Source organism: Condylura cristata, unplaced genomic scaffold (assembly GCF_000260355.1).
Source record: "Condylura cristata isolate star-nosed mole 26May11 unplaced genomic scaffold, ConCri1.0 scaffold00015, whole genome shotgun sequence".
Classification (NCBI taxonomy): Eukaryota; Metazoa; Chordata; class Mammalia; order Eulipotyphla; family Talpidae; genus Condylura; species Condylura cristata.
The window spans coordinates 39284822-39305105 of NW_004567116.1; the positions used below are offsets into that span (position 1 = coordinate 39284822).

Genomic DNA, 20284 nt, shown 5'->3' on the forward strand with positions numbered 1-20284 from the left:
CAGCAGTGTTTACCAGCCAGACTCCAAGTGTTACAAGTCATCCTCGTCTGGCACGAGCTGACATCCGCCTGCTTTCCCAACCCCTCTATGGCAGCTTTGATTTCAGCCGCTTCTCTTGTTGAATTTCTTAGGCTTCCACCACCCTACTGGTGGCCTTCACACTTCCGTGGCCTTGCATAGGTGGTCCCTTCCCCCGGAACATGGTTCCCCATCTCCAGTATTTGGCCTAGGCCTTCTTATTTCTCAAAAACTCGTGCAGAAGCCATCTTCTCTGTGAAGCTCCCTACCCCCCACCCCCTAATCTTCCAGGTCTCTGGCTGGTCCTTCCACGAGGATCCCTCAGAACTGAGTCCATCCTCAAAACAGCTCTCATCATATTGGTTAGCACTTGTTAAGTGGGGCTTCCTTTCTCACTAAATGAAGGGCTTCCTGAGAGCAAGGGCCAGATCTGAGGAATGTTTCAATCTCCACAGCTCTGTGAAAAGCCTGCAAAGAGCAGGAGCTTATCAATAAATGCATGAGGGAAGAAAAGAATCAACAGAGAGGAGAGGTTCTGGAAGAAGAGGTGATTGATGGTCTTTAGCCTTGGAAACCTCTATTTCAAAAAAGAATAAGACATGTATGATCATAATACATAGCTAATGCTTACATGTGAACATTTAGTAATGTTTGTGGTGCCAAGGGCATCACCTTGCCACCTACCAGGAATTAGTTTCTCCCCTCCCCTTTCCAGCTCCTCCCCCTCTAATCTCCCAAAGCAACTACTAAACTGAATACCATGTACAAAATGATGAGGAGCCTGGGCAGGTGAGGGGATGAACAAGCTTATCTCCTTCACACATACTCAAGATTTCTGACCGCTCCCACCCAAGGTCACCCCAATCTGCCTTGAAGTGCCTGTGCCCAGATCAAGGACTCAGAGGGCATCAGTTAGGAGTTGGTAGTGCGGCTAGGAATTCTTTAGAAAAGATATCCAGAAAGAAGCTTCTAGACTGCAGGGGAATCTGGAAGACGGCAGGAAAAGGGGCCCTAGGGGGTGCTGGGGTGTGCGGGGAGGAGCCTGAAGCTGTGGCCAGTCTGTCCCCGCCTGCAGGAATTCAGAGATCCCCAGTGAAGCAAGCTGCACAGGAATGTGAGAACATTTACATTTCTTCCCTCACACCCACACGGTCACACTTTATTTATTTATAGTCCTCTTTTCACACAAACATACTTGATCCCCTTTGAGACAAGCTCTGCTATGGTGCTAGCGCCCAAATGAGGGAAGACTCTTGAGGGGATCAGAAATGAAAACCTCAGCTCCTCAGTGACTGAGGAGCCAAACCCTTGGGTGACCTTGGGACAGAGTCTGACTTCTCTGACTCTTCTTGCCAGGCCATGGCAGATGTTCAGGGCATAGAAGCCCGCAAGAGAAAGAACTGCCAGACCAGTGGAAGCAGTTGTTTGTTACCTGCAAGGCCCAAGGGGCAGAGATGGAACTGTTTACATTGCGCTCTGCTTTGGACATGCATGGAAAGTTAGGGACTGAGAGATGACGTTCAGCCCACTATTTTATAGATGGAGAAATTAACTCCCCAAAAGATTTTGGGAGTGTCTGAGGTTATTGATTTGTGCTAGGGGTGCTTATAGGAATATGCATTCCTTAAGGGTTAGCAAGAAGAAATTGCTGTACATTACATACAAAAGGATTCAGGTGATGCATGACAAAAATAGGGTCATAAGAAGGTTGTGGAATAGCCTGGACAGATGGGGTTCTGTCCAGAGGCAGGGTATGCCTGCCTGCAGTGATGTCAACACTCCATCCATCTCCTCGGGACACTGATCTCATGCCAGTCCTTTTCTTTGGGAGTCCAAGGGATTAAAGGTCCCTCCCCCAGCGCCCAGCTCTGTGACCTGTGACTGGAGGAATTTGAGAGGCCAGTCCTGGAACAGGTGCAACAGCTGGAGCGACTGTGCAGCTGTTGCTGGGCTCTGCTCAGCAGCCTGCAGGGGAGTGAGTGAGACAGAGACCTCTACTGGTAGGAGGGAGGAGGTGCAGAAGCACCTGGACAGACACTCAGAGACCAGTCTGGAGCCCCAAGTCAGACGTCCAGTGGGACACCCTCCACACCCCAGACCCCTATGTCCCTCTTCACAGGTAGATGGAGATATGACTAAGCTGAACAGCAGTTCAAGGGCCCATTAGCAGGTGTCTTGCTGCACCCACTGCTCCAGGCCCTACTCTGAGGGTCTGTCCATCTATACACTCCTCCCTGGCAAGGAGGGATACCAGACTGTAAACCCACACTCCCCCAGCTTCCTTGTCCAAAGGTCATAGTAGACTCAGAATCAAGGCAACACCATCTTTGGCTCTCCAAGTTCTGGAATCATGGGATGACTAAGAGTCAGAAATGGTCCTCAGTGATTATCTGTTTGAAACAAACCATCACCCTTTACAGTTGGCCCTGACCTCTGATTCCAAGTTTTCCCTCTGTGTCACATCATACACACAAGCTCCTTTCCTGCCCCCTCTTTATGGAGTCTGGGGTCTGTCACCTGGGAACAAAAGCATTGATTCCTATAATATCCAGAGTCTTTGGAAAGAGAGAGAAGAGAGAGCAATATTTTCACATGGTAACTGACTCCTTGAAAGCAGAATTGGATGACGGGGAAGAAGAAAAAGCAGAAGTATGCCAGAAATCTTACAAGGAAGGGGGAATCTGTGAGGAAAGTATATAAAGGAGAAGATCTAGTATAGGAAAGAGCCCTGGAGGGGGAGTCAAGACACTAAGCCTGTTTCTTTCCCCTGAGGGATGAGTGCTCAAAGTGAGCCATGTATGTGATTCAAGCTGGGGTTGGGGCCAGCCAGTTAGAGACCTGGCCCAGGGGGTGGCGTTGGGGTTCATCTGTCATGAGAGTTTGCAATCCAGAGAGCCTGTGGCTGCAGTTGAGATTTCACCTGAGCTGGGAGGAGGGGGTGCCGTGGCAGGAAGTAGAGGCAAGGATAGAATGACCTTTGTTTAAGTACGTGGTCCTTTAAATGAGGAACAAGCAGCCATGTGAGCTTACAGGCCTTGGCATTGGTGACAAGGCTGGGTCACCTCAGGAGTCTCCTACCACACAGACCGGAGAATTTCCAGCTGTTGGCACCACTTGTGAAATCACCTAAAATGCCAGCAGGAGTACCTTACCCACAGCAAGTCTGAGATCTCACTCAGGCTAAGATAAGGAACATCATAACAGCCTTCAAAGTAGACAGTGGCAAATGATTATAGAATTGTTTCCAGATTAATCGATTGTCAGCACTAGACATGAATGGATGTCAGAGAAGAGAAGTGACTTGTCCCAATTTGCACCACCAGTAAGATAAAGAAATCAGGGATGAGGATTTTCCTTAGTAAATTTGCCGTCACCTTGAGAAGTCTCCCTCTTTTTCTGGGCTGCAGTTAAACTACAAGGATAGGTAAATGAGAGGTAGAAGCAGATGGTTTTCAAAGGCCCTTCAAGCTCTGACACCCCAGAATATTAACACATACTCTGAATGCCAGTGAACTCACTTTAACTCATCAAGTCTGCTCCAAGTATAGGCGGCAATACACAAGCAGTAGCCTGTGAGGAGTGTGGCCCTGGAGACCAGTGCAGGCACGGAAGAGGGACAGTTGTTGTGGATCAGATGGCCAAGGACAGTTTTCTGGAAGGGGTATGGCCTCAGTAAGGTGTTGATGAGCTGACAAGATATAGCAGGCAACGAGAAGGGGTGTGGGCAGGACATGAACAATCCTGCATGATAATCTGACCCTAGGTCCTCCTTCACAGATGCATTCAGAGTGTGTGTTAATATTCCGGGGTGAGAGAGCTTGACGGGCCTCTGAAAACCATCTGCTTCTACCTCTCATTTACCTATCCTTGTAGTTTAACTGCAGCCCAGAAAAAGAGGGAGACTTCTCAAGGTGACGGCAAATTTACTAAAGAAAATCCTCATCCCTGATTTCTCTGTCTTATTGGTGGGGCAAATTGGAACAAATCACTTCTCTTCTCTGACATGTGAAGGAAAACCTAGGGGCTCCAGAGGAGGTGCCAAGTGGCAAGGAGGCAGGCAGGAGGGAACTTTGGGCTGTCTCTTTGAAGAAACAGCAGGTACATTTTAGGAGGAAACCTCCAGGGCTCAAGGAAGGGGAGGACACAGTCTCTGGCACTACAGTGGACGTGTGAACAGTCACCTCCTTTAATCCTCCCAAGAATCTTCTGGCTTCCAGTTGAGTATGTGGCTTATGTTGAGTTGCGCATGAAGAAACGGGCATGGAGGAGTTGTGACTTGAGGAAAGTTACACAGAGGCAGAGTCAAGATTTGAACCCTGCACCAGCTCCTTCCATGACTCAGCTTCATTACTTATTGCTGAGGTCGGCCCAGAAACAACCAGAGCGTCTGCCCTCACCAGCAGATATATGACGAAGCAAAGCGCAGCAGCACTGGCTCCAGACAGTCACATGAAAAAGAAGGCAGAGATGGGTGCTGAACTGTGGAGGAGAAACACACAGCAGGGTGGGAGCTGTACCCCAGCCCGGCCACCAGCGGTAGGAGTCACTGCCTCTCCAGCAGGTAGTTTCAGAGTTTAAATGAAGTTCCCTCTGTCTCCTCAAGAGACTCTGCTTCCCACCCTCACAGCATCCTACAAGACCAGCAGGGGACAGAGAGGAGGTCCAGAGCCTATTGTGGGGCTAGTAAGGAAACTGAGGTTCAGAGAAATTCCATAAACTGCTGAAGGTTACACTGTCTAAGTGGGAAAATGTGAGTTAAGGACTTTGCTCCTCTTTTTTCTTTCTTTCTTTTCTGAGAAGCTACCACATACAAGCTAGTTACTGGTATTAGTTCCTTCACATGTTTTCTCTAATCCTCTACTCCCATTTTATATACTAGGAATCTGAGGTTCAGAGAGGACGGTGTTCTCCACGCCTCCCTCCCAGCAGCTGCTATTCAGACCCAGTGGGGCTGGGTAAGGAAGACCCAGAGATGTCTATGTTGCTGCCTCTCCTTACAGTCTTGCAACTGGGGAATTTGGCTTTGGCTGGCACCCCATCTCTGTAAGTTGGAGCAACTTTCTTTTCTCAGCCTGTGTTATCTCATTTGTAAAATGCAAATGATAATACCTACCTCCTCAGAATTCTGAGAGGATTAAACATGGTAAAGGGGTGGGAAGCTACCTCTCCTTCAGTGCAGTAACCTTTTCATCTGCATCTACCCTTGCTGCCAAACATAACAGACTCTCTAGGAACTATTAAGCCAGCTACCTCATCTGCACCCTTAAACACAGCAGCTCGTCCTCTCTCCCACAGCCCAAGTCCTACCATCCTCGTGGCCAGGGCAGCAGCCCCCTTGACCCTGAATTTTGCCAAGTTCCTAGCGGTCTCCAGACTAGTCAGCCCTTAAAGTTCCACAGAGTCTCCACCCTCTCCACACAGGTGCTGAAGGATGGCAGTCAAAACAGTTTGGGGTCCCAAGTTCTAACAGTTTCCCACACATGTTCGGGTTCGCATCCCTTCTCTCTGTCCATCTCAGTCCCCTCCCATTACTTACGGGCTCGAGCGTGGGAGTCCAAGGGGAACCAGAGCAGCGCAAGTCCCAGCAAGGAGGAGAGGACCCTGACTTCGGGAACCATCCTTCCTTACCCCCAGGGCCAGGCCGACGGAGCGCGGAGCCGGGAAGGGAGTCTGGAGAAAGTGCGATGAGGACACTGAGGCTCGGGGCTGCAAGCGACTCGCAGACCTTGGGAGGGCTGCAGCTGTACACTGGAGAGTCGTCAGAAAAGGGTCGAGCAGAAGGTGACGAGGACAGATGGGGGGTGGTGGGAGTGGTCCAAGGTGAGAATAAGAGGAAGGTGGAAAGTAGACCCGGAGGAAGGCGGGAGAGAGATGGGGAGGTGGAGGAAGGTATGCAAGAGGGAAGCAATAAAAGGAGGGAGAAGGTGAGAGAGATGGGAAGAGAAGAAAAGGAAGAGAGGACAGGGCTCTGCAGAGCGCGCAGCGCTGGGCTGGGCGCGAGGGACTCGCGCGCTGCTCCTGGTGCGCGGGCTGGAAGCTGCCGGCGCTCCCCGCTTGAGGGGCTCAGGGTCGAGCTGCGGGGTCCTGGGGCCTGGAGGGGCGGCGGTACCAGCGGCGGCGACGGCGCGGCGGCCGTGGGGGTTGGCTGAGCGCGGGCCGGCTGTGCTCGCCAAGGGCGCCAGGCGCCGCGCTCGGGCGCATTTGTACTTTGCCGCGGGAAGCAGGCAGCCCCGGCCTGGCGCTGGCCTAACGCTGGCGCCTCCTCTGGGGCACCGCGGGCTCGGTGGATTGGCCACCCGAGAAACAAGCCCACTTTCCCCCCTCCTCTCTCGTGCTAGTCTCCGGGACGGCCGCTCCAGGCCCGGCGCCGAGTGGAGGCGAGGGGGCTGGGGAGGGGGAAGGGGCCACCCGGGCCCCTGGGCTTTAACCCCTGACTCCCCGCGACGTCCAGAGTGCGGCAGGACAGAGCCAAGTTAGGCTTCTGGTGGGTCTTTCGGGGGGAGATGTCAGGGTGGAGAGGGGAAGCGGTCTTGAGGACCTTCTCAGAGGGGCATGCATAGAACTCAGCCTTTCGATGAAATCGGGACACTTGCCACCCTTAATTCTGGTTCTGGTCTTCCATGCCTCCTCAGAGTCTTTCTCTGTCACTAATGCGCAGCTTAAAATCTTTAATATTTCCCCCCAGTTGTTCCAAAGATGAAATGAGATAACTTCAAAGTACTCAGATCTCAGAAAGAATTGCAGTAATTCCAGGTGCCGAATAGTTCCCTTACTAGTTTCTCCTTCACATTTGCAAGCGCTGTTGACTGCAGATTGAAATCCAGTGCCCCTGGGTCCCTGGCCCTTCCTCTGGAAGTCTTCTCCTTCCTCCTCCCACTGCCAAAGCAGCACCTCTCCTTGCCTCTGCAGGTAGGTCCTGCACCTTTCCAAGAGTGATGAGCTGTTGTCAGAGTGTTCTCTTTTCTCACCAGAAAGTCAGCTTCCTGAAGCAATTTTCCTGCAGCCTGTAGTTGGTGCTTCACACCTAGTGTTGAATGCACATGAATGAGTAGGACCCTCTTTCCAGACAAGAAACCCCTAAGTTTTGAACTCAAAAGGGCGTGGTCCTAGTTCCAGCTCTCTCCCCAACTTTTTGGGCCATTTTAGGTCAGCACATCCATCCCTACTTTGGACCTCAACTTCCTGCACAAGTTCTCTTGCAGAACATACTGGAAACTATAGTGAGCATTGGAGGGAGAACCCAGGGAGGAATAAGACAGGAATTTGAACCATATCACACTCTGGTAGGGAATCACATTTCCTAGTCTAAACACTTCTGATTACCTATAGAGATCCCATCCTGGGCCAAGGCTGGGTTTCCCATTCCATTATGTCACCTGTCTGTCTCCTCCAGAACAGAGAGCACTGGGAGGAAAAAGTGATACCAGCAGAGTTTTCAGAATCAGGTACAAGCTTGATCTGCAGCCACGTGCCCTTTACGCTTAACTTCTCCAATCTGGTCAGTCTCTTCCACTTCCTTGATCATATATTGAACAGGTAATGAGAGCTCTGTGTGTCATAGTGCTTCCCTATTTAACTGGGCTTTCAGGGCATTCAGAGCTCAATGTACTGCTTAGATGCAGAAATAATCTCATTCCAAAGATTTGGGACACAGATCTTTTCCTCTCTTCCTCTTTGTTTAAACTCTGCTATGCATAGGTCTAAAGTATTAAGAGGTAGATTAAGACAGGCCTTTCCTACATCCTGCACATTCTAGGAGAGGTCTCTATCCTGAGACCAGCAAAGGGTCTCAACCCTTCTCTCAATCCCTATTCCCGAGTTCAGGTCATCATTACCCCCTACCTGCTCTTTTCCAATACCCTCTTAACAAGTCTTCTGCCCCAGTCTGGGCCCCTCGAATTTAGGTCCTCACACCTGCCCTAAGAATTATGCTGATCATGTCTACTGATAAATCTGATCATATCACTCTTCCCCTTAAAACCTATTATTGGAAAATTTTTTAAAAAGCACTAAATGCAACGGTGTTCTAGATCAGTGTGTGACAGTAAAAGAATAGTATCAGAAAAATGGGTGAATCGAGTCTGTACTCTAGTTAATGGTGATGTACCAAACTGGGTCTTACTCTTGGTAAAATAGACCACTGTTCTGTAAGATGTCAACACAGGGGAAACAAGGAGTGGTATGAGATAAGAGCTCTGTGCTATCTTTGCAAATTTTCTGTCAATCTAAAATCTGTCCAAAATGAAGAGCCTGTGAAATAAACAGGCCTCATATTGGCTTCTTGTCATTTGTAGAATAAAATCTCCACTGTTTAGTATTGCATCCAAGATCATTCACATAAAGATTTATTTATTTATGCATACAGAACTGGGGTACAGGCCAGATGTGCAGGGGCAATGAGAGGCTTTACCAGGGACAGAGTGGGAAGCAGAACAGGCAGATCGTGGAAGTACACTGCTAAGGGGAGCAGCAGGCAGGCCAGGAGAGGTCTGCCGCGCCATGTGGTCACCTCCAAGGCAGGCAGGGATCGAACCCATGCTGAAGTGGCTTTAGCTTCTTTGTGCTGTGCTTTAACCTGCTGTGCCAACAGGGAGGGCCAATCATTCACATTTTGACTCCTTCTCACCATTACAATCTACCTACACTTTGACCAACCACTGCCCACCCCAAATTGGCCATGTATTTTCACGCCTTCTTGTCTTTGTATGTTTTCCTTCTGTTTGGATGGTCTTTCTTATACTCCTTCTAGTAAATTCCTTTTCACTTCTCAAAAGTCAGCTCTGAGTCCTTTCTGCTCTGAGAATTACATGAGTACCCAACAAGGGAAGCAAATTTTGGGTCTTTGTGGTACTTTGTATCATGGTTATTGGAATGTAAGAGTATTCATATATTGCTTAATGGTGTCTTAGTCAATGACAGACTGAGTGGATGATGGTGGTCCCAACAGCCTCTTAAGTAACAGGCTCTCTGTCTAGGATAGTGTAATTACACTGTGACACTCGCACAATGATGAATTTGCCTGAGGACACATTTCTCAGAAGGTTCCCATTGTAAGCCACCCATGGACTCTCCTTCCACTCTGCAACATGAGGGCAGGAAGTTGGTGTTTTGTTGTTGTTTTTCATTATATCTGCACTTCTAGCACTTACAGCAAAGTCCCTGATACATGAACTACTGAATTAATAATTGCTACATGCATGAATGAACATCTCAGTGCTTTGAAAAGATAGTTTTCTTTCATAGGAGGGCCTTCAGCACAAGAAACACTTAAGGGAAGGTTTTTATGTTTTCTGTAGAATTGCTATTGAGGAAGGTTGTCCAGTGTGTTAACTTACATCCTTCTTAAGAAAGAAGACTTGATGCAGTCTTGCAAAATCTGGGAGGAAAAAATGTACCTACCTATTGCAATTTGTTACACCACGTTTGTCCCTTGCTACCTTCCTAGGGAACTTGCAAGTTGCCTTCCCAGGCAGACCTTGGCTTTGTTGGACAGCTCTGGTAGACAGTTCTTTAACTGAAATCTGATTCTCAGTGAGGCAACTAGCTCTGACCCCAGGGCTATACATAATAAGCCAGCACCTTTTGTCTTGGGAGAACTCTACTGATACTTGAGACCCACCTCTTACTCTCATCTTTACCATCCTTATCTGCCTGAATCCTCTTGCTACATCAGCCCTTTTCTTTCTTTAAATGTGCTGAATTATTTTGCCTCTCCACCCCCCTCACTTCTGCACATTCTTTTTTGTTTTTTTGTTTTTTAATCTCTACCCACTCTTTCATGTCTGATCAGCCCATTTTTCCAGGGTCAAAGTAATCATGGCCGCCTTTATTCTTCTAACAGTCATTGAATGTCAAGCCTGTGCTAAGCACCAGGCTGGGTGCCAGGGACAAAGTGAACAGCAACAGAAACACTGTCACCATAATACAGGTTCCTGATAAAGTATTCTTCATGGTCTCTAAGTTAGTTTCTCTCTCTGAGCTTCTGTATCTCCATTAGCACATTGTATCTCCACTTAGCACAATGTATCTTCAAAGGTTTTGTGTCATCTCCTCCAACTGTTCCTTGAGAACAGACTATTTATCTAATATCCTCCCCTGCCTTTAGCACACAACTTTGCCCATAATAGCTGTTAAATAAAAGTTTGTTGAATAATATCCTTGTTCTTTCAAATAGTCCTCCTATGTTATTTGTGGCTAAAAGATTTCAGCTTGGGTTGAAGGTTGTTTGTGTAAAATTACCATATCAATAAGGGTCTTTGAGATCAATGTCAAGGAAAGACTTGTTTGCCTAGTCCACTTCATTCTGTCAATAAGATTCTAAAAGCAGATTCATCATAAGAGAGTTACATAACAGGGTCCGCAACAGAGGACCTCCATAAGGGTGTGTTGGTAAATAGTTAACAACCAGCTGTCCAGTGGAAAAGAAAAGCCTTAGCTTATAGCAGTTGCTGGTTTCTATGGTGTAAATACTCCCATGATGGCTACTTACAGGCTGCCAATGTGACATCATTGAATGTGGAGCTGCACAGTGGGACACCATTGTGTAGTATTGCCATTTTACAGATAATGTAGGCATAGCAACAGCAACGTGTAGCAAATAATTAGGAGGTGGGAAGTTAAATGTTTTAACTATAACTTATGTAATCGCCTATTATATAATTTAATGTTTAATAATTATTGTGCTTAATAACTGACTTGCAAGAATTCCTTCCTTAAAGCCACATGCCTTTACATTGCCTTTACTTGCTGATGTCCTAAAAAGGTGAACAAATTGACCCTTAAAGCTGGATCCAATTTAGGTACATTGGGAGAAAAGTCATATTTATAGCAGTTGTCGACGTTAATTTGTCAAGTGAACAACTCCATGCCCACCCTTCAAACAGGTCAGAGCTGATCACCTGTATAACAAATGATCATCGAAAACCTACTGTTAATTTAGGAGAAAGCCACTTGGGTCTCCAGATGTTGTGTAGGTGACCTAAAAGAATGCCAAAGAAACAACCTGCAAAGCAGCCTGTGAAGCTCACCTGCATTTTTTTGTGTGAGTTTTATATGAACATTCCTAAGCCTTTTTCCTTTCTCTCTTCCCAAGAGAGCTTACACACGAGCATTCTCATTGGAGAGCTACCAGAAAAGTGGGACAGGGAACACATAACCCTTACTCTCAAAGAGTCATCAGAGGGGAGGCTGAATGGGAACAAAGTGTCTTCAGTGAAAGATGAAAGAAGATTATCTTTCATCCAGGTACTAAGTTTTACTACTGACCAGAGACTGTCTACTGCAGGTGTCATCACTAAGAATGGAACTTCCACCCCTCCCTCCTCCACACCCACGAGGACTTTCAAAACACAGTTGATCTCAGAGACTTCTTTCCACAAGGCTTGTAGAGATGTAGCTATAGCCCCACCGAATGGGCCCCATGGCTAGATGGTAACAAGCACTGTATGGACCGAGAGGTGACAATGAGGAGCCACCAGCGCTGCCATTTAAAAATAGAAATCGGGTACTATCTTTTCCTTGCTTAAAACCTGTCTATTGCACTTCCGCCCAAATGCAAACCCTTTTGTAAGTCCCTCCATGACCTGCCTCCACCCGCCCTCTGACTTCACACAATTCTCCCTGTGCCTGATATACACTAACACAAAGTGCTGCTTTCTGTCACTGGATGCAGCAAACAGCCCGGACCCACCTGGCTTAGAGCAGTTGCCAATTTCCATGGTGTAAATATCCCATGATGGCTCCTTTCAAGCTGGGGGTCTAAGCCCTTGAGGTTTCTCCTGCTTGGAATGGTCATCCCTCAATTTTCACCCTGCTGACCTTTCATTCAACTCAAATGCCTTTTTGGTGAAATTTCCCTGGTCTAGCCTTTCTGACGATCTCCAACATCCAGTCATTTGCTGGCACTTAGTCTTGTTTTATTTCCTTTGTGTTACTTGCTATGATCTGAAAAGTATTTCTTCACTCGCATATGACTTATCTCCCCATGAGATATGAAAATTCCATGTCAGCCTGGACCTGAACTGTTGATCACCTCTGAATCCCTAACTCCAGAACAGTGCCTAGCATAGAATAGAGGCTTACTGAATGCTTTTTAAAAATAAATGAAAATAGGGCATCCCTGGCAGTGCAAGGGGTTAAACCTCAGTACTATGAAATTATCTGCAGCCCCTGCAGCACTAGTTTGGTCCCGGCCAGAGAGGTGATCCACATGGCACAGCAGACCTTTCCTGTCTCACCTGCTGCTCCCCTCAGCATTGTATTTCAGTGGATCTGTCTGCACTGCTCCCCACTCTGTCTCTGGTGAATCCTCTCACCACCTGCACCTCTTGCTTACACCTCAGCTCTTGTATGCATATGTAAATAAATCTTTAAAGATTTATGCATACAGAGCTGGAGTACAGACCAGAGGAGCAGGGAGGGTGAGAGGGTTCCCCACAGCCAGAGTGGGGAGCAGAACAGGCAGATTGACGAAGTACACTGCTGAGGGGAGCAGCAGGTGAGACAAGAGAGGTCTGCTGTGCCATGTGGATCACCTCCATGGTGGAGGGGTTGAACTTGCACTGAAGTAGCAGGGCCTGCTTCGCAGTGCTACGCTTTAACCCTAAGTGCCATGGGGGAGGGCCAAAAATAAATAAACCTTAAAGATGAAATTCTTAACTGGCTGATTTGATTCAAGTAAGAAATGAACCCTAGAATCAAGGTGTAATAATCATTGGAATTCAATGACACTAGTGTTTTCTTTCTTTTAAAAAAAAAAAAAAGATTTATTTTTTTGGACCCTCCCTGGTGGCACAGCAGGTTAAAGCACATCACTGAGAAGCTAAAGCCACTTCCGCATGAGTTCGATCCCCGCCTGGGAAGTGGCCCACATGGCGTGGCAGACCTCTCCTGACCCGCTTGCTGCCCCCCTCAGCAGTGTACTTTGTCAATCTTCCTGTTGGGTTCCCTGCTCCATCTCTGGTGAATCCTATCACCGCCCCTGCACCTCTGGCCTGTACCCCAGTTATGTATGGATAAATAAATAAATCTTAAAAAATAAAAATAATTTTTTTTTATGCTTACGGAACTGGGATACAGGCCAGAGGTATGGAGGGTGAGAGGATTCACCAGAGATAGTGGGAAGCAGAACAGGCAGATCAACTGAAGTACACTTCTAGGGGGAGCAGCAGGCGGGTCAGGAGAGGTCTGCTACACCATGTGGGTCACCTTCCTGGCTGGGGATCCAACTTGTGCTGCAGTGGCTGTGGAGAGCTTCATAGTGATGTGCTTTAACCCACTGCACCACCAGGGAGAGCCTGACATGAGTGTTTTCATCATTATTATTTCTATGCTTTTACTTTCATTGCATGAGCCATCATTTTTCACATTGTTACTTGGCACATGGGAGTACAGTTTGTTGAATGAATGAACAGGCATCAGTCAGCTTTGCAGTTGACCTCAAGCTTCTTTTCTAGCCTTATTTACTACTTCCCACCTACACTTGAATATCTGATGTTGGACCATTTTTACCTAACACACTATGTCTTTATGTCTCTCTGTGTTGACTTATTTTTCTAGTCTTTCTGTTTGGAATTTTTATTTCTCTTGTTTGATAAGTCCTCATTCTTCTTTTAAGACCCACTTTTGTGTCCCATGTAGATAACTATCATTTCCTCTCTGTGCTTTCATGTGGCTTTATCTACTCTGCTGGTAAAAACTCCTCTCTTACTGTTGACATATTGCCTTATCTATCCCTAGGTGGTGAGCTCCTTGAGGGCAAGACATTTTCATCGCCATCTCTATATTTTCAGGAACTATTGTTGGGCTGTCCACACAGCAACTTCACAGTATTTGTTGAAGCCCTCAATCTGTATCAGACACAGGCTGCCTATGGAACTCTGAGCTAAATCCAGGAAGAGAAGATGTACAATCTTGGTCAAGACATGGTCCTTGGACTTACAGTCTAACTGGAGAGGCAAGTCCTTTTTACAGAAAAGATACCACTAAAGACCAGACGTTCTAGAAATAAATATGAGACAGGAGAAATCTAGGTGTGGTGGAATCTATAGAGAATTGGGTTATGTATTTACACAGAGAACATGGTTTCTAGTTCCTGCATTACCATGAGCTCACTACATGGCGTTAAAAAATCTTTTTTCTTTAGACCTGGGTAAATGGGCAACTTCATAAAATCCCATTCGGCTTCTCACATTTTGAATTTGGCTCCCAGAAACTGAGAGGAGGCAGAGTGGAGAGCGCAGTGGTCTCAGTTTGCCCTCTGCTGGCCACTCAGCAATAGTGCAACCCTCGGAGATTTGGTTGTAGGCTTTTCCAGTGGAAGTAGCAGAACTCAGAGCCTGGTAAACACAGAGCTGTGGGACAATGACCCTGCTAAAGAGAAGCGATCATGAGGACAATGACCCTTCTGGAAGAGAGGCAATCATTTCTCATTGGCCGCTGGTACATTGGTGTAGGATGAAGGAACTTGGGAGGTCACTCTCTGTTCCCCAGTCTCTAGCCAAACCCATTTTCCTATCTCTTTCTCTCCAAACCAGAGGATGTATTGTAACCTCCTTGACCTTTTCTTCTGCCCTCATAAAAGGACACTCTTCTCAAGCAAACTCTCCATTCTGGTCACTATAAATTATTCATTCATGTATTTATGACAAAATGGGGACTTTCCCTCTCATCATATCCGGGAGTAAAGCCATGTACCCTCTTTTTTTGAACTTTAAAGCTGTTTTTCCCCCACCAGTGTGCTTGTTGGATTTGTTTTCTGGACACGCAAACTACTTCAAACCTTGTTAGACCCTAAAGGCATAACAAAGGGATGCCATTTATGACACAATTCTGGAATGTACCAACAGCTGGCCTCCCTAACACCAACCAGCTCAGTAGCCATACCTAGCCCAACTTGTCCGCTGCTGAATTCTCAGTCCTTACGCTGTCTTGCCACATAGTAGGCACTTGACAGATACAGCTTTTCCCTGTTTTTGGAAGGTGGGGTGTTCCTATGAAAGTTTTGGGAAACTGAAATGGCATAAAGTGAAGAAGCATTACCATTCATTCATATGGAAAAATTTTCAAGCATCCCCAAATCATACCAAACAACACACAAAAACCTAAAGAAGCTTTAACACACAGTAAATGCAGGAGTGAGATGCTAAACACACAGGCTATCTAAAGTAATTCCTGGGCAAGGCAGAGCTTGGAGGAAAGAGCTGGGCCTTTCACTCATGGTAAACTAAACACAGGGAGTGCTTATCCTTTTCATTATTTGCCTTATGTCATAAAAGCAAAAATTCTTTTTGGATTTTCTTCAGTTAGCCAAACAGGTACTAATGTAGGTCTTAGGTAAAAGCAAAGTGACATAACACAAACTTTTGAAAAGTAGGGATTGTCTGTATTTGTTAATACTTGAATGTTAGGGAGCATTTCTCCAGTGGTACCTCAACTCCAAAGGGATGGAATGAAGTCTGCTTAGATTACTTTTATCTCTCATTGTTAATGACAGGATTAAGAGTTATCCTAATACACTATAAATCCATACGTAATATTTCCTGGACTCAGCTGTGATCTCTAATGGCCCCCCAATATTCCACTCTAAAATGAGGACAATAATTCCACTGTAAAATGGAGACAGTAATATCTCACAGGGTTAGGTTTAAATTAGATATTTTTCACTTAGCATATGCCTAACACGATATAGTTGCTTGATAGATTCTATTGGTATTTCTTTTATTTCTCCAATATTCTAGCCTCATTTCCAACCCAATGTCCTAGCGACATCAGATTCCTTCTCAGCCTCACATGCGTCCTGACTTGTGCACTTTTGTGCCTCTGCTTTTGTTTCTCTTTGCCTGGAATACCTTCCCTGTGCCTACCTGGTGACCCCCTCAGACTTCAAGACAGAGCATGCATGTCCCCTCCTTTGTGAAGCCTCCCCCTGTCTTCTCTTTGCTCTCTGCACCCTGTATGTATCTTAGCTGTAGAGCTTGTAATTCTAATTCTTTTTCTCCTGTCATAATTTTTAAATTTATATTTTGCCTCTCAGTTAGGCTGTGAATTTGAAGGGGTAGGGAAGGGACCACATTTATTGGTATTTATAGAGTGTTTGGAAAGAGTCTGGAGGAGGCTGGAAAGATGACAAATAAAGAGGCTAGTGTGAAAAATGAACTAATTTTTCTCTTAGACAAAAGGGAAGGGCCTGAAGATAAGCCATAGGAAAACTGCAGCAAGTCTTTTTTTTTTTTTTTAAAGATTTATTTTGGGCCCTCCCTGGTGGCACAGTAGGTTAAAGCACAGCGCTCAGAATCTAAGGCCACTTCAGCATGAGTTTGATCCCTGGCCCGGAGGTGACCCACACGGCTGGCAGACCTCTCCTGTCTCACCTGCTGCTCCCCTCAGCAGTGTACTTTTGTCAATCTGCCTGTTTTGCTCCCCACTCTGTCTCTGGTGAATCCTCTCTCACCGTCCCTGCACCTCTGGCCTCTACCCCAGTTCTGTATGAATAAATAAATAAATCTGAAAAAATTATTTTTAAAAACAATAAAAGAAAATGGGGGAGGGAAGTGCACAGGACTATAGTGATGGCACACTGGTGACTCGGTGATGGGAAACCCACAGGGATTACAATTGAGATGAAAAAAATACAAAATGATGTAAAAATAAACTATTATATTATTTAAAAAAAGAAAAAATAATAAAAGATTTATTTTATTTATTTATGCATACAAGAACTGGGGTATAGGCCAGTAGTGCAGGCGGATGAGAAGATTCACCAGAGACAGAGTAGGGAAAAGAACAGGAAGGTCAACTGAAATACACTGCTGAGGGGAGAAGTGGGTGAGACAGGAGAGGTCTGCTGGGTCATGTGGGTCACCTCCCTGGCCAGGACTGAACTAGTGCTGCAGTGGCTGGCGATAGCTTGATAGCACTGAGACTTCAACCCCAAGGCCAACAGGAAGGCCCCTGTAACAAGAACCTTCAACATAAAAGAAATCTGAAGGGAGAAATTTGGCTTGAGGAAAAGGCCTGAAGAGATGAGGAGGGTATGGGGCCTCCCTGGTGGCCTGGGGGTTAAGCCTCAGTGCTATCACCTCTATGATTTGAGTTCGATCAGGCAAGGCCAGAGAGCTGGCCCACATGGCACAGCAGGCCTCTCCTGACCCTCCCGCTGCTCCCCCCCCCTCCCCGCTGCTCCACTCAGCAGTGTACAGGGAGCTGGAGAGCTGCATATGGAAAATGGGTTGCAGTTTAGGACAGGCCAGGTAGTGGGCACCACCACCGAATGCACACCTCGGGAACAATCTGAATGATCACTGTCCCACAATGTCCCACCCATGCCCTATGCTCCTCAGAGACCTACTGCAGCTGGACACCTACTGTCTCTCTGATTCTGAACTTGTCAATGTATCGTCACATTACTTCCTAAAGAGTCAAGTTCAGAAAGGAGTGACTTGCATCATATGTCCTGTGTGGGCTGCCAAGGGGCAGGGAGAGCTCTAGCTCCCTGATTCAGCTTCCATAGTCTCATCAGTACTGCACAGAATGGGGGCAATCTCTCAAGTAGGAAGAGGTTTAGATGCTGCTGGTATACTAAACACTACAAAATGCCCACTGCACGCTCGTTTTTCTAATTGGTTTTCTTTTCTAGCTACTTTATTTTCTTCAATTGTCAGCTGTGACCCTAGTTTTCCCATGTGGTCACTGACCTCCAGATTTCTTACATTTGCCCTGCTTTCTGTCACTGCCACTGCTTCAGTAAGAGGACTTCAGCAACAGCATAGAGGAGAGACTGGAAACTAGGAGTCAGAGTTCTAGACCATTAGACCTGGAAGAAGCCTTTGAATTTATTGCAATGTTTTACCTAGGAGTATATTAGTAAGGGAAAAAAAAATATATGGAGTGACATCCCATTCTCAGTTTGGCTCAGAAGATCTAAGATAAGACTTTGGGGGCTGGGGGGATGTGTTGAGTGCACTGTAGGTTGAAAACTGCTAAATTCCCATATGCTTTGATTTGAAAGATAAAAGAGACTGAGGCTCAAGAAATCACAAGTTGACCTATAAAAGGGGGAAAGAGGCTAGGAAAATCCCAGATCTCCTGGTTTTTGGTCCAGACTGCTTATTTTTTCCCTCTGCAAAAAGAAATCTCCTGTTTTTAATTGTAGTCAAGAAAGATGTTATACTTTCATGGCTCAGCTCATCTAATAATAAACAGACTTCAGATTAAGAACCCCAAATTGTCAAGTGCTAATAGCCCCATAACAAGGACCCTGTTTTCTAATGGTAGTTGGCTTGTCTCTGGACCACAGGCTTCCTGTGTCAGAATCTGGGCAAAGATTCTTAAGAATCTCAAGAACCTCAAGTGGGGAATGAAGTGAGGAGGATGCCTGGATAAAGGACAGTCCTTCTGAGTCTGGCAGATTCTGATTGAGCCTCTGTGCACACAAGCCCTTGTTTCAACTACTTATTGCCCCGTTTTAATGTTTGTCTGTTCTTTAGTCACCTGGTTCTCATCTGGAGATCCACATTTTTTTTTTTTCTGCTCTCTGACCTCCACCAGTCACTCTGCCTTGGATCAGTTTACCACCAATTCAGGAACTGCTTCCTTTTTCTGAGCAATCTCATGGAAAGCCAGGGTTTCCTAGACCTTCCATTACATTCTGCCATTTAGATTTTGCTCTCCTTAGGAAATTTGGGCTTTCTTTAAAGATTCTCAACAGGAAACACATTTGTTTAATGCTGCCTTGCTCCAAATCTACCTGAGTGCAAAGAAAGTGGAGTGGAAGAATTGCTACACAAGAGCCATCTCTCTATTAGGAGGGAGCCATGCTTTCCCCTAGACTTTCTGTATCTGAGCACTCCATCCAAACAAGAATGCCAGGTCAGAGCTGTTCTTTAGGAAGCAAATGTTAAACCCTATGGAGGATACAGTGGAGGGAGACAAGTTATAGAAGCTACTGCAATAATGTAGGGGGCAGACGTTAACACCTAAATTGGACAGTAAGAGTGGGATGAAGAGGAGAGAATGGGTAGGAAAATAGTCATGATGGTGGGAGAATTGACAGGAAAGAAACTGACAGGATATGGGAGAACAGCAAAAGGTAACACTTGCTAGCCTTGAATGTTGAGGAACTGGGAGGGTTAGTGCCTTAAATTGAATGAGGGAAATAACTGGAAATGAAGGTGGAAGACATCAACTTTAGTTTTGTGCTTGAGGGGTGCATATATTCACGAGGACGTTTGCATCAGGGGGTTGAATATACAGGGATAGACTCAGGAGGTCTGAACTGTGGTATAATTTTGGAAGTTTCAGCAGCAGAAAAAGTGAGGTGGATTAGAGGAGTCAGATCACCTGAGAAAAGAGGACCCAGGCATGATCCTAGAGGAATACCCACTTTTAACCTCAGATAAGAGGGAGAGCTCAAGGAAGCAGTCTGAAAGAGGGCTGAGGGTCTGGGGAAGACAAAAAACCTGGAAAATACGGTTCTGCCAGCCAAGAGGGGAGATTCAGGAAGTGATGTGGGGTGGGAGGATATGGAGATGAGGGCTGAAGAGGAGCTGTTGTTATTTTTGGCAGTTAGCAGCCGGTCACAGTAGGCCTGGTCTCAGTCGCAACAGCTACCCTCACAGTAAAAGAAGCACGAAGGCAAGGTTCTGGATAATTCCCCTACTCTTTACTGACGTTAGCCTCTATTACTAGGGTACTGAAGGATAAATAGGTCTAATTACTTCATAAAGTTCAACAGCTCTACGAAATTCCAAATAGCTCCTCTCGGTCTTTAACTTCATTTGATTCAATAAGAGGAAATTACAGATTGGAAGCAGACGCGCAGACAGCCACAGCATAACTAATACATATTAATGAGACCTCAACTCCCGCCAACCAGGTCAGGGCTTCACCTTCGCCGGGCTCCGCGGAGCCCCGCCCCCTCATGAATATGTAGTCGGCGCTGCCCGCCGCGCACTGCCCCGCCCTCTACTCTTCTCCCTCGCAACGGACTCTCCCTTCAAACGGGAAACAAGATGGCGGCCGCGGGTCCTAGTACTCGGGCCTCTTCCGCGGCGGCGGCGGCGGCTCTGAGTCGGCGGGGCCGGCGGGGCCGCTGTGACGAGATGGCGGCAACGAAGCCTGGGGCCTCGGGCCCGACCTCTGGCTCCGCGCTGCTGGTGCTGCCGTCGCCGTTGCTGCAGCCGCCGCCACCGCCGCGGCCGGAGGAGTCTGGCTGCGCCGGGTGCCTGGAGACTCCGGGGGAAGCAGCGGCCCTGCCGTGTGGCCACTC

General features: G+C 46.8%; 1 protein-coding gene across 1 annotated transcript in view; it reads right to left on the bottom strand.

Moving 5' to 3' along the window:
* The window catches only part of CHRDL2 (chordin-like 2), a 30480-nt gene extending 24844 nt beyond the window's left edge, over positions 1-5636 (bottom strand). Inside the window, exon 1 of the mRNA XM_012725271.1 lies at positions 5555-5636. Within this exon, the coding sequence (XP_012580725.1) occupies positions 5555-5636 (82 nt within the window). The remainder of the gene's footprint in view (positions 1-5554) is intronic.
* Positions 5637-20284: the final 14648 nt, after the last annotated feature.